At 38.7% G+C, this 12,912-nt stretch overlaps 1 protein-coding gene across 2 annotated transcripts; it reads left to right on the plus strand.

The window, feature by feature from the left end:
* The first annotated feature begins 676 nt into the window (after positions 1-676).
* def8 (differentially expressed in FDCP 8 homolog) lies at positions 677-10,384 on the plus strand. Of its 2 annotated transcripts, XM_086184823.1 has the most exons (13): positions 682-816; positions 2,415-2,448; positions 2,534-2,606; positions 5,106-5,200; positions 5,861-6,010; positions 6,434-6,575; positions 6,743-6,907; positions 7,201-7,328; positions 8,048-8,161; positions 8,414-8,494; positions 9,142-9,282; positions 9,482-9,591; positions 10,216-10,384. In XM_086184823.1, exons 1-13 carry the CDS (start codon positions 803-805, stop codon positions 10,307-10,309), a joined length of 1,341 nt encoding a protein of 446 aa, XP_086040949.1. In that variant the 5' UTR covers positions 682-802; the 3' UTR covers positions 10,310-10,384. The 2 variants fall into 2 exon arrangements, with proteins under 2 accessions (XP_086040959.1, XP_086040949.1); XM_086184833.1 differs by lacking the exon at positions 2,415-2,448 and having other exon boundaries at positions 677-816; positions 2,484-2,606.
* The last annotated feature ends 2,528 nt before the right edge of the window (positions 10,385-12,912 follow it).

Consider the following 12,912-nt stretch of genomic DNA (forward strand, 5'->3'; position numbering starts at 1 on the left):
GGGGTTTCAAATTAAATTCAAAATGTGCTGTTGCTTCAGAATCGTACAGATTGTTAGATATAAATATTCACTCATGTTTTATTGTGGAATCTCTAATACTGGAAAAAAATTCAAGATAATGAAGAACAAAGAGTTCAAACGATTAAGCTGTACTGTTCTGAAATGGCCGGTTATAAACAATTCAGAATATTACTCAGATTACTAATAATACTAATAATATTACTAGTGTTTAATAGGCTGTATTGTGGATGCACTGTGATAAATTTTTAAAAACGCGGATGTTGTGAGATAATTTCTAATTCATCTATTATTTAAAATCAGATAATATGGAATCACATTAAGACAAAATATCCCGTTAAATTAAAATGTCTTTTCAACTCTGTTAACCTGTTCTAGTATAAAGGAATGAAAAAATCGGAAGTGAGATTTTGTACTTTCAAAGTAAAATACTAAACATCGCTTCCATTCCGTCCAAATCTACTTGACATGGTGCATTGAAAAAATATTCAAAAGCATTATGTTTTTTTCCCCCTATTTATTTATTTATTGGGTGTGATTATCGCGATTTTTTCATCCTCGAATCTATGCCTGCTAAATACACAAAATGTGCTTTGCAATGTTGGGCTAAGAGATTTATTTTGGAAAACATAGACCGGATATGTAGCATGTATCGAATTTCGACTTCACTCCCGTTTTTTCTTTACGTTGCTGATGACAGTGTCACAATACAACTGTTCACATTTGACCACAAGCATCGACAGTTTAACACATTTCACAACTGGCGGTTCCCTGATGATTGTTAATGTCAACAACGGGGTAAGCGTCCGACCATACCCTTCAATTTAGCTAAGACTAACACATTAGCATCAAAACATGGTTGTCTGCTAGATAGCATTAGCCAGCTTGTTTACATGTATTAATGTAACGTTACCGTTTTTTTTAATGTTAACATCAGGGCTTCGCTTATTTTCTTACTTATACACGTTTACCAGCATTATTCTAAAGATAATCATGGTTACCGTTTTAAAAATGATGACCGTCTACAACAACACTGATTGGTTAGAATGGATGAGTTGAGCAAATAGGTTTGAATGCTTTGTAGTGTTTCCTCGGAAGACCCCGTTGCTCAGCTCAGTGAGAAATATAGTTGTAGTATTTTGGTTAAAAGGGAACCTTCTGTATCAGATCTGATTATATCCTGTTCTTTGGACCAGCAGTTAGGAAGAGGTTGGACTGTCTTGAGTCGCTGAGGCATTGATTCAACCAGGTGGTAGGAACATTTTGGTCCTTATTGACATGATCACATCATGGAGTTATTGCAGATTTGTGGGAAGCATCCTCATGATGCAATTCTCGTTTTGCCCTACGTCACCAAGTTAGTCTCTTGGATTGAGATCTAGTGGCCTTTTGATTATTATTGTTTCAGAAACTGTGGTCCTAAAAGGATGGATGTGGTCAGCAATATTTTGGCAGGAGACATTAGAATGATGTTCAGTTGGTACTGAGAGGCCCAAAGTATGCCAAAAAAATCTGCCACACCATTACACCAGCAGCAGAAGCCTGAATATTTGATACAAGGCAGCATGGATCAATACGAAGTTTTTTACAAGGGCAAATAGGGCTGGGAATCACAGAGTAACAAGATATAGTCCTGTCACAATACTTTACTTACACTATGATTACAATTCTGCAGTAATGGATATATTGCAAGACAAATCTATGTCACGTAACTATATTTATGCAACTGAGGAAGGAATACCCTCCCAAAAAAGCAGGAACTATGGATTTATATATTGCAAACTGGTGACTTTCAAAGAGTTTGACAGCTAAGTTGCAAACGTGCATCAAGGTTTCTCTCGAGCATGTAATTAAAAATGATTTGCCATCAGTGTATTGATATTGTATTAAAAAAGGAAATATCAGGATATATCAGGGTATCGCTATTTTGTTCCACTGCTATTGTTCACTCCAAATTCTCAACCTGCCATCTGAATGTTGCAGTAGAATGTGAGACTCATCAAGACTGCCACTCTTCACTTTTGGTCAGTTTCCTGGTTAATCCTGACTTATCCGATTCAAGGCCCGAATAAAGTTGTAGCATGTCTTCACTTGCATTATTGTTTCCTTCATGTCAGCTCAAACCAGCCTGGCCATTCATTTATAAACTTCCTTCAACAAGGCATTTCCCACAGAGAACCACCACCACCACTTTGTATAACTCTCTTGAAATCCTAGAAATGGGAGTGTGTGAAAATCTCCGCAGATCAGCAGGTTTTGAAATATTAAATTCATCCTGTCTAGCACAAACAATCATTCCACATTCAAATACGCATTTATTTTTCTATTTTGAAGCTGAGTTAGAGCTAATCAGCTTCTTTGAAATGACTGACACAAGTTTCACCTCTTTGTCTTAGTTCCAGAACACAACACAGCATCAATTTACCAAATGTAAGTGGGTCAGTAGTATATTTTGTCTTTCTTAGATGTAGCCGACGAAATGGAGTATGATGAGAGACTTGCACTTTTCCGCCAGACCCGCCTTAATCCCTTTGACCGTGGCGAGGAAGAGGATGGTCCCCATGAAGGCAAGATGCCCCTGCAGCACGGTAATGTTTACCACAAGTTCATAGCAAGAAACAGCTAAACTGTGTGGTAGATTGATTGTGGTTATCAGTGTGCATTTTCTTCCCTTGTTTCCTGACTGAACAGGTTGGTTGTTGATTGCTGATGGTTTTTGCTTTTCTAAATGTCACTGTTACCGTAGTTACAGTGTGCCTGGTTCTGCTGTATGCTTCACTCAAAGACTCATGATTAAGTCTTCTGTTGACAGATTAATAGGCCCCTCTCCCAGTTGCCAATTTTACATGTCATTACCGGCTAAACACAGGTTTAATGAATATCATTGATTATAGCCCTGTTCTGTCTAAATAGAATTGAACTGCAATTACTTTATCAATTAAACCTGATTTATTCGGATATTTCAAAATGACCACTGTTTTACGCTCTCAACACTTTTCAGTTGGTCTCTGATAAAAATAGAGTGCAAGTTTACATATTATGTTGCACAAGGAAGTTGCAAAGGCTGTTGTTTATTCTGAGGAAATGAAAATCACAAGTGTAAGCTTTGCTGAGTAACACTTTTGTATTTGAGGAAGACTTTTTTTTAACTACAATAATCTTGATAGGCAACTCTGACACCTTTTTAGCTGAGCTCATTTCACCGGTGTGTGTGTCATCTGAGCGTTCTCCTTCATTTTCTGCTTTGAGGAGTTGGATTCACTCGACATGTTTTGTTCAGAGGTGTACGCAGGTGTTGAGAATTGGTCTGTACTTTCCTTGTAAATGTAGGATTGGTGTTGTAGATTAATAGCATTTTCCTTGGTTTCATATAACATTTCTCCATTTCAGTTCTTGATTTAGCAACTTTTCTCCTTCTCATTGAAAACACATACTCATAATTAATCATTGTAGTACTCAGTGATATAGCTGAATTGCCATAGCACCTCTTAGGTGTTTAATTTGTGAAGGATTTAATCAGCCGTTTAAGTCTCTCCTGAGAGTACCTTACAAACTTTGTGCTTTGGAAATTGTTACCACCAGTATATAAGTTCATGTTAGGAAGGAGTTTGGCTCACACCTCAGACATTATCATGCTTGAAATATGGAGCCATATGACTTGAAAAGTACCATGCTTTTACATCATCACATCTTTGTTACAGAATCTCTATAAAACCTGTACGTCAAGCTAAGGCTATTCACAGTGTCATTTTGATGGATTATATTTGTGCTCAAGTCTACATGGAGGCTGCATCTTAACGCAGTTCTTCCTGATGGGGAGGGAGCGTATTTGTTTCTGAACGTTCTGCCTTTTACAGTGTGTCTTTTATTCATGCTTCTAGTTTTCTGTTTATCCAGAACAAAATGTCTGACAGAAAATATCGTAACAGTGAAAGAAGAACATGGGATTCAGATCCATTGGAGCATCAATTCACTGTTATTTACTGATATCATTTGAGAAATTGTGTCACGTGAGTGAACATCCTCCTGTTGGTACTTGTGGGTATAAAGAACAAAACAACAAACACATTTTAAAAATTACGGATGTGTCGCTCAATGTAGAATTTAATTTAACTGACACACATGTCCAGCAATTTTTCCTTCCGATGCTGCAAGATGCATCATCCCAGCTGTTTGGATAACCTTGGGTGGTAGTAGCGAAGAAGTCAAACCTGGTTATGCTCTGTTGTTCTGCCGGCTAACTCTGCTCTCATCAACCCTGTCTTGTATTACTACTGCCCACTATGGCTTCTGCTCAAATTTGCTGACAACGTCAGCAAGCACCTTGTTGGTCAAGAGGATCATCTAGCACACTGAGAAGCTAATTATTTGTCTCTGAAATTGTTGGAATCTAAAGTTCAGGCACAAGTAGACAACTGTCTCTTAACTTGTCCTCTGTGAAGGTTGTCATGTGTCACATGTTGTGCTTGAAGCTTGTTCAACTGCTTCAGTGGCCATTAAAAAAAAAAACCTCATTAGGACACTAATTTTTTCTAACTTGTTACTGTTCAGAAACGTTACAAATTTGTTAACTTGTTATTACTCCAGTATAATTACAATCATGTTACTTTTTTGTAAATATATGACTAATAAGAATCATAATATTTTAACATTTGTCAGGACTTTAAAAGGCATCTAGAGAGCTCAAAGAGCTTTGACGAATGTAACTCAGGACAGTGGGTTACTTATTTCCAAGAATATCATGCAACAGATGGATTGTAAACTTGTTTTATAGATAGTTACTGAAGAATTGGTCACGAAGGTTTGTATGTCTTGTTTAGTAGCAAATATAATGTCACAATCGCCGTCTTTCTTGTCAAATAGCATGCAAACACATTACTGGAACTGATGCCTGAATATCCCTGTTTTCTATTTGCTAGTGTTGTCTTTCTTTAAGAATTCCTGAGTGGTGAGAGTGAAGGGATTGTCTCTAGTGGCAGCGGTCATGTGTGTGTGTGAAATAAGCATGCATGACGGAGTCCACTTACAGAACCACAGTGTGTATACTCACGTGCTCTTCCATTTCACACTGGTCTGTGTTTTTGTAGAGGCGAGACCTGAGCTGTTCTCTGGGACCCGAATCCAAAGTTCAGATCGGACAATGGACCTTGGTCTGGCTGAGGACCACTTCTCAAGACCTGTGGTAAGGAACATTAGAACTGCAAGCAACATTATGTATATTTTTTTGTTTAAACCATCATTTGGATGGTACTCTGACAGGGGAATAAGGAAAGTGGTACTTTTTCATTCCCATTCCCAGCTCTGTTTGTTTCTGGACTATGAATCTGTGGTGCTACATTCAACTACTAGAAGCTAGCTTAGAACTGCAGAGGACATTTATTAAAACTCAGAAGGATTAGAATTAAACCCTTACCTACTGCTTGTCACTAAGCTAGCTGTTAGCAATTGCATTTTAACACAATTGCTGTGGATTCAGTGCTGAGATCAGTTACAAGCATGAAGGAGGTCACAGTAGTTTTGACAGTAGTCAAAAAAATTCTCCCCATGTTTAAACTTGTTTCTACTTCAAAATCAGTTATTTCACTTCAAATCATGTTACAATAGTACAGCAGTACTATTGTAACATGATCAGCAGGCCTTGGGCGATTCTTAAATTAACAGATGTGAACGTGCCTGCATCCTTTATATTACCACATGTATCAGCAGAGGTCTCTGCTGCTCAGCAGAAAACACATAATGTTGCTCTAGCTACAACTTATACAACCAAGAGTGGTGACATGCAGAACAGGACATTCTGCATCATTTATATTCAGACATTCTTTTACTTTCTCTCCTGCTACAGGGTTCGTTTGTAGCGTCTGACATTGAACAGTTGAAACTGGCCATAGAAGAGTGTAAGAAGCTTATTTTGGAACTGCCAGAACATTCGGAGAGACAGAAGGACACGGTGGTGAAACTTATCCATCTTCGCCTCAAACTGCAGGAACTTAAGGTTGGTACAGAGAAGAGAAGGGACAAGAGCCCAGCGTTGCTGCTGGTGCTGATTAAATGTTCACTATAATGTATCATTATTTTGTCCTGAATTCTGTTGGCCAAGAAATTGAATGGTGTGTTTCATTTATTTGTTTTTTAAGCTTTATTGTGTCTTTTTTAAAAAATTTTTTTACAAAGATTTAAATAAAATAAACTGATTACTGACCAAAAAAAACCTACCTACAAACAAATGTAATCACAACACACACAACACAACAAATAATTTTCAAGATTTCCTATCGGAAGAGAAAAAAAAAATCAGTAATGTTAAATAGTCCATTTTGATCAGTACGTCTGTTTCTAGCTGTGTCATATACAGAGTTGTAAAGTGCTGTGGCTTGTCTCCCATAATTTATTGTTTTCCCACTTTGACCCTTAAAAGGACCCTGAGGAGGATGAACCTAATCTGAGAATGGTGCTGGAGCACCGGTTCTCTAAGGAAAAGAGCAAGAGTGTGAAACAGACCTGTGACAAGTGTAGCACTATTATCTGGGGTCTCATCCAGACTTGGTATACCTGCACAGGTGAGACACACACACACTTCCATATGCTTCATGAATGTATCGCAATCTTTTTGTAATGTCATACTTCATATCACCTCACGAAATCAGCTGTCACGATCAGGAGTCTGGGAAAGCCAGGCACTGTAGTGTTGACTGTATTTGTAAGGCTGTTGACTGTTTCTTCTCAGGTTGCTACTACCGATGTCATAGTAAATGTATGAACCTGATCACTAAACCCTGTGTGAGGTCAAAGGTCAGCCACCAGTCTGAGTACGAGCTCAGTATTTGCCCTGAGATCGGACTCGACCGGCAAGACTACCGCTGTGCAGAATGCCGCACACCTATTTCACTGAGTGAGTACAACTGTACTGTGATCAGATTGTTATATAATATTGTCACATTAGGTTTCTCAATATTATATTATGAACAGAACGGGGTCAATTTGCAGTGCAAAGAAAGTGCTGACTGACAGTTGATGAGCTAAAACAACTGTCCGTACACATTTGGCCAGGATTATAATTAAAAGGACATATTTGTTTTTCTCCAAAAAAAAAGTTGAAGTTAATTGCATTACAATTTTCATATCTATTTGAGTATTTCAAATTAAACTGCCTCATAGTCTGGCTTTTTCATATTAATCTTGTAGGGGGTGTGCCCAGTGAAGCCAGACAGTGTGACTACACAGGCCAGTATTACTGCAGCACATGTCACTGGAATGATACAGCCATCATCCCCGCTCGTGTCATCCACAACTGGGAGTTTGAACCACGCAAGGTACCGCAAACCATAACAAAATGTGTTCAACATGTTAGATATCAGTCTTTCATGTTGTGTTGCTTCCATACAATGACATACATTTTGTGAGTGTGTAATGTGGGTTTACTTCACTGACTGTAGTTCTTCAAAAAGAGATGGTTGTTAAATTAAACTCGTGGTGGAGACAAATAAAATCCAGTCTCAAGAACAGGCCAGTTAAGAAACACAAGATTGAACATGACATGAGTGGGGAAGACAGTAAAATGTGTGAATCATTAAATCAGGTTGTTGTCACTATCTTCTGACAGATATAAACAAAACTATGTTCCAAAAGTAAAATCCATCCACCCCATCAATCCATAAGAGTCCTAATAGTCCTAATGGATTAGTGACGAGCTACACAGCCTGTTGAAGCATGTCTTCTGTGGCTTGATGGGAACTTTGTCAAATCCTATTTATTCACTACTAAATGTGGTTTAAATATCAATTAACTTAGATTCCATGCCCTTAACTAATAGAGCTGCTAATTTGCAAAAGTCCTGCACCATCTGACACACATTCAAGTTCAAGCCAGGACAAGAGGGTTGTGGAGCCAGGTCAGATGATGCGTATAGATGGACAGGCTGTCCACCAACACAGGTTTCGCAACCCACATCACTTTCTGTGTAAAAGTGGTATCAGTGTGTTCATTCGGCCGTGTTTAGCGTCCCTTTGTTCTGACTGTGTTTCTCTGTCAGGTCTGTCGCTCCTCATTGCGCTACCTGGCCCTGATGATGTCACGACCGGTGCTGAAGCTGAAAGAAATCAACCCGCTGTTATTCAACTTTGTGGAGGAACTAGTTGAAATCAGGGTGGGTAGGACCTGACTAGAAGGTTTGTTTGATACGAATTTACGTAGATAAAACTACATATTGATTTCAAATCATATTTCACACTTGCAGCTCTACTAAAGGGAATCCTTTTCCATTACACAGCACTTTTTTAACTGTTGCTGCATTTGTGTGGTGGTGCTGTAGTAATGGAAGTAAATCTGCAAGTAAATGCTCACAAGGGAAATTATATGCATCTAAGTGACAGTAGAATGTTTGTGTTCCTATAAACAGAAACTTCGTCAAGATATTCTGTTGATGAAACCCTATTTTATCACCTGTAAGGAGGCTATGGAGGCGCGACTACTTCTGCAAGTATGGATACAGTCTTTTCCACGCATGTGCAGTAGGTTTTATGGTACAACAGCACCATCATGTGGTGGAGTGTTAATGCAGCACCCAGAATGTTTGCAGATGTAAATCCTTTTCAGACAGTGAATTTTGAGCTGTATACTAGTAAACTCTTTACAAAGGCCCAGTGTCATTTTCACAACATGTACATTTTGTCATCAAAGCATTTCCAAATGTGTTAGTTGCACTTATATAAACTGTAAAAATGCAAATTGGAAGCTGAAACAATTCAGACAAATATTTGAAGTCAACAAAAACAGACCTATTAAAAAAAACCCAAGATATTTAAATAACATTGATGAAAATGATATTATAAATCACTGTTGATGGTGGGATTTTGCTGTCAAGTAAAATGCACTTTAAGTTAAATTAGATGCTTCATTATTGATTATTTTTTTCCGTTATTTGATCTGGTGGCAGAGCGACACTTAGTATCAATTTGGCAATGATATGACATGAGACAAAAATTGACAGACAAAGACAAAAGCCATCTGAACAACACAAAATGTATTTGCTCTTGGCTCATAGGCACCAAAAGTTCACACAGTACCAACGCATGCATGTACTTCTGTGACGCAATAACACTGATTCCCTGGGTTTGTGTTCTACAGCTTCAAGACCGCCAGCACTTTGTGGAGAATGATGACATGTACTCACTACAGGATTTGATTGACATCTCTAGTGGTCGACTCAGCTGCTCTCTCACTGAAGTCCACACAACATTTGCTAAACACATCAAACTAGACTGTGAGGTGAGTGTATTCTTAAAGTACTTCAGTGAGCACACAGCAAACTTCCTTTTGTAACCCCTCTGCCTTCTTTATATGACTTTTAACCTGGGTATTAACCACTGTTAGACAAGAACGATCATTTAGCGATCATTATTCGCAGGAGAAAGAAAGAACAGCCCTGGAACGCTGACCTCCTGTTATATTTTCTGTGTTTGTGTAGCGTTGTCAGGCCAAAGGATTCGTGTGCGAGTTGTGTAGGGAGGGAGACATCTTGTTCCCTTTTGACAGCCACACCTCAGTTTGCCACGACTGCTCTGCTGTCTTCCACAGGTAAGTCAAGATAATGTCTGGAAAAGGAAGCATCCTAAACTCATAGGACTTTTGTGAAGACTTACATTGGTTTCGCTAATCCACGATAAAAGAACCAGTTAATAGTGATCTCATTTGAAGTTTTTTTTTTCGTCCAGCTGATAGCTAGCACTTTACTGATCATTAACTGACATGATTTAAATATAAGTTTTAAATGAAACTTGTAGTTACAATATTTAGAGCTCAAGCTGTAACGAGTGGGCCTGGAAGCGCTCAGTCTTCCCCAGAACAGACAGTTAGTCTGCTGTTTTTTTCTCAGAAAAAGCAACATGCAGACATTCCTTTGGGGCTCATCTGGCGTACTGTCTTTTTACTGTGAGACCTGTGGCAGAGAACGCATGCTCGGATGCTCAACGACCAGGCAGTGCAGACAGGGCGTCTCACTCGTGCAGCCAGCTATCGGAAGCAGTAATTGTGTAAATGTAGAGGAACTGTGCAGTAGTTTTGATCAGTCCACATTCTTTCAGGTTCATGTTAATTCTGAAGGTGCCAGGTATCATTGATAGGGTTACAGTACAAAAACAACTTGAATATGTAGACAACTCTGTAATAAAACTTGCTGTTGATTATTCTGTGTCTCTACAGAGATTGTTATTATGACAACTCCACAACCTGTCCACGATGTGCCCGGATGACTGAACGCAAACAGGATGAGGTGTCAGATGTGAAAGATGTGTAAGTCTGGCGAGAACCACCTGATGTACTTGGCCTGAAGTGTTTTTTCTTGAGCAAAAATCTCTGCTGAGTGTCAAGATTAGCTGTTTGTCTCCACTTTTGTGTTGAAGTTTCTACTGTTGTGTCCTTATCTTCCTGTGCACTATGTAATAAAGCAGGGTGTGTGTGTGTGTGTATATATATATATATATATATATATATATATATATATATATATATATATATATATATATATATATATACACACATATACACCTATCTGGAAAATAACATATTTTTATCCAACTTCTTGATTTAAATTAATATTGGATGCACTGACCACTGAAATAAGTTGTGTGTGTGTGTGTGTGTGTGTGTGTGTGTGTGTGTGTGTGTGTGTGAATGTAAAAAATAAACAGCCTTTAGATAAATGCTACCTTACCAATAGGTGCATGCAGGAGTTGTAGAGGAACCATTAACAAACCTCGATTTATCTTAAGTGAACTGCCAACTTTTGCTGAATACTAAACTTTAAGGTTTGCCATGACTCTGGCACTGCAATTTGAAGATGATAACATTCTTCCAAAGACAAAATAAGCAAAAATATCTTCCACTGGATATTGTAGCTGCACTTTTAGAAAAGCCATCCGCCCCAGCCTTGTAATCACTTGATGTGTTTTAACATTTGACAACAGTTGTTTCCTGTGTTTAAAGCAGTTTCTTTTTAGCATTCCTGTAGAATCAGCGCACATGTAGTCCTGCAAAGTTACAGGTTGTTTGACTGGAACCCAATGTACATAAAACCATTAGAAATGTAATTTGAAACTAATGTTGACAGCATATATGTAACCAAAGCATGCTTTAAAAGTACTTTTGTTAGGACAAATGTTTACAGAATATTTGTTTGTTCTATTGAAAACTGTGAAGTCATTTCCAACAGATCGATCTGTGTAGAACCCAGGTTAGTTCAGTGGAATGTGTAGCAAACACAGTAGGTGTGAATACTCATAAACGTCGTGTGCCTCAATCATCAGGTTACATACAGCTGGTACTCAAACATCGAAATATACTTACCCTCATGTTCATGGTTTCAGTCTTAAAGGAGTTACAGCTCATTGTATGCACGCATTATAAAACAATGTGTAAATGTTTACCTGAAATATTAGTTTGAGAATAATGAGTCGTGACTGTGCTGTCATTCAGCATGATGTACTGTATGTTATATTTTCGACTAATGGACATCAGTGGAGTCGCTGAAGGTCTTGTTCTGTTGTAAATCACGTGGAGTCGCGCATGAATAAAGTCATGAAATATCTGAGACATCAGTGTTTGAAATGTTCAAACCTCATCATCAGTTTCCACCATCCACTCATGGAAACCGGCAAAGGTGTAACGCTGAGATTTGTCTGCCCGTCCAGAAAAGCAGCACCTGGCGGGATTGTGCGCAAATAAAGCAAATTTCAATGTACCCTGTTAAAAAAAAAAAAAAAAGATTCAACATTCTTAGATTCATCAATGATCCCAGCAGTGATGGTGCAGTTTAATCAAGCATTGCCCTGAATAAAATGATCATTACTAACTGTACGCTTTCAAAATGAAGTCACAACAAGAGAAAGCAAAGGGGCGTTCAGTATCAAACATGTTCTCAAATGCTGACGCCACAGTCCTGCTGGTACCCTTGATTGTCTTTACATCATATTTGTACTTCGAAAGATGATCCTACACTCCACCTGACTACCTCAGGTAAATGATCAGTATAATAGCTTCATTTCCGTTCTACAAAAAATATTAAGAATTAAAGTGAGTATTTTCTGAAAGAAGTAAATCATTGGTATTTCTGTCTGTAATCGGGGCTTATATAAAAGTAGAGGAGGGACATGGGACCGAGAATATTGGAACCGGGGGCTGACTAACATGAGACTCTGATCCATACATACTTAAACTTCAAATAAAAACTTTTGGAAAACATTTAAATTCAGTGGAACAGTGTCTAGTTTCTGCTCCTGGGTGCTGTGGGGTTTATAGCAGCTGCATGATGTAAGATTAAACATGATGCCAACAAGACTAATGATAACAATCAGAAAAAAAGAGTTCTGGAGTCAGAATCAGTCCTGGTAACTGATTTGTTTCATAGCTGAATCAGGACTGAAACCATGTGCATCAGTGGATCTTCTATTTAAAAGTCTGCTGATGCACAACCTTGAAGTATATCAGATCCAGCAAAGGTAGCAGCAGTATTTGACGGCTCTATAATATGGGAAGGGCGCACACACACACACACACGTATAGATACACACTGACCGTAACAGTCTGTACTGCATATGTATTTGTGGAGGGGCCACAGGCGTTACGCAACATTATGTGTGAACATTGTGTCCTGTCAAACTAAACTCTGGATTGGGTGAATACTCACGTCGCCGTGCGGTGTTTTAAAGGTAAATATATACAAAGTATGGAGCAACAACAGCAGTGTCAATCAGGAAAAATGGTCACAAAGACATAACAGAAGTGAACCCGATGACCCCCCTCCCGCTTCCCCCCCCCCCCCCCCCCCCGTAGCACCAGCAGCATCACCGCAACAATTTCACACGCTCCCTGTGAGGACATCTCGCGAGATATCTGGAATTC

This window comes from Aulostomus chinensis, chromosome 2 (assembly GCF_037954235.1).
Source record: "Aulostomus chinensis isolate RoL2024-O1b breed Wild chromosome 2, RoL_Achi_v1.0, whole genome shotgun sequence".
Lineage (NCBI taxonomy): Eukaryota > Metazoa > Chordata > Actinopteri > Syngnathiformes > Aulostomidae > Aulostomus > Aulostomus chinensis.

What these genes read in the sequence shown, in the direction of transcription:
- def8 (XM_086184823.1), top strand. An exon ending in CCGCACACCTATTTCACTGA is followed by an intron (nt 6,908 to 7,200) that starts GTGAGTACAACT and finishes TTAATCTTGTAG; the next exon opens with GGGGTGTGCCCAGTGAAGCC. An exon ending in AGGCGCGACTACTTCTGCAA is followed by an intron (nt 8,495 to 9,141) that starts GTATGGATACAG and finishes TGTGTTCTACAG; the next exon opens with CTTCAAGACCGCCAGCACTT.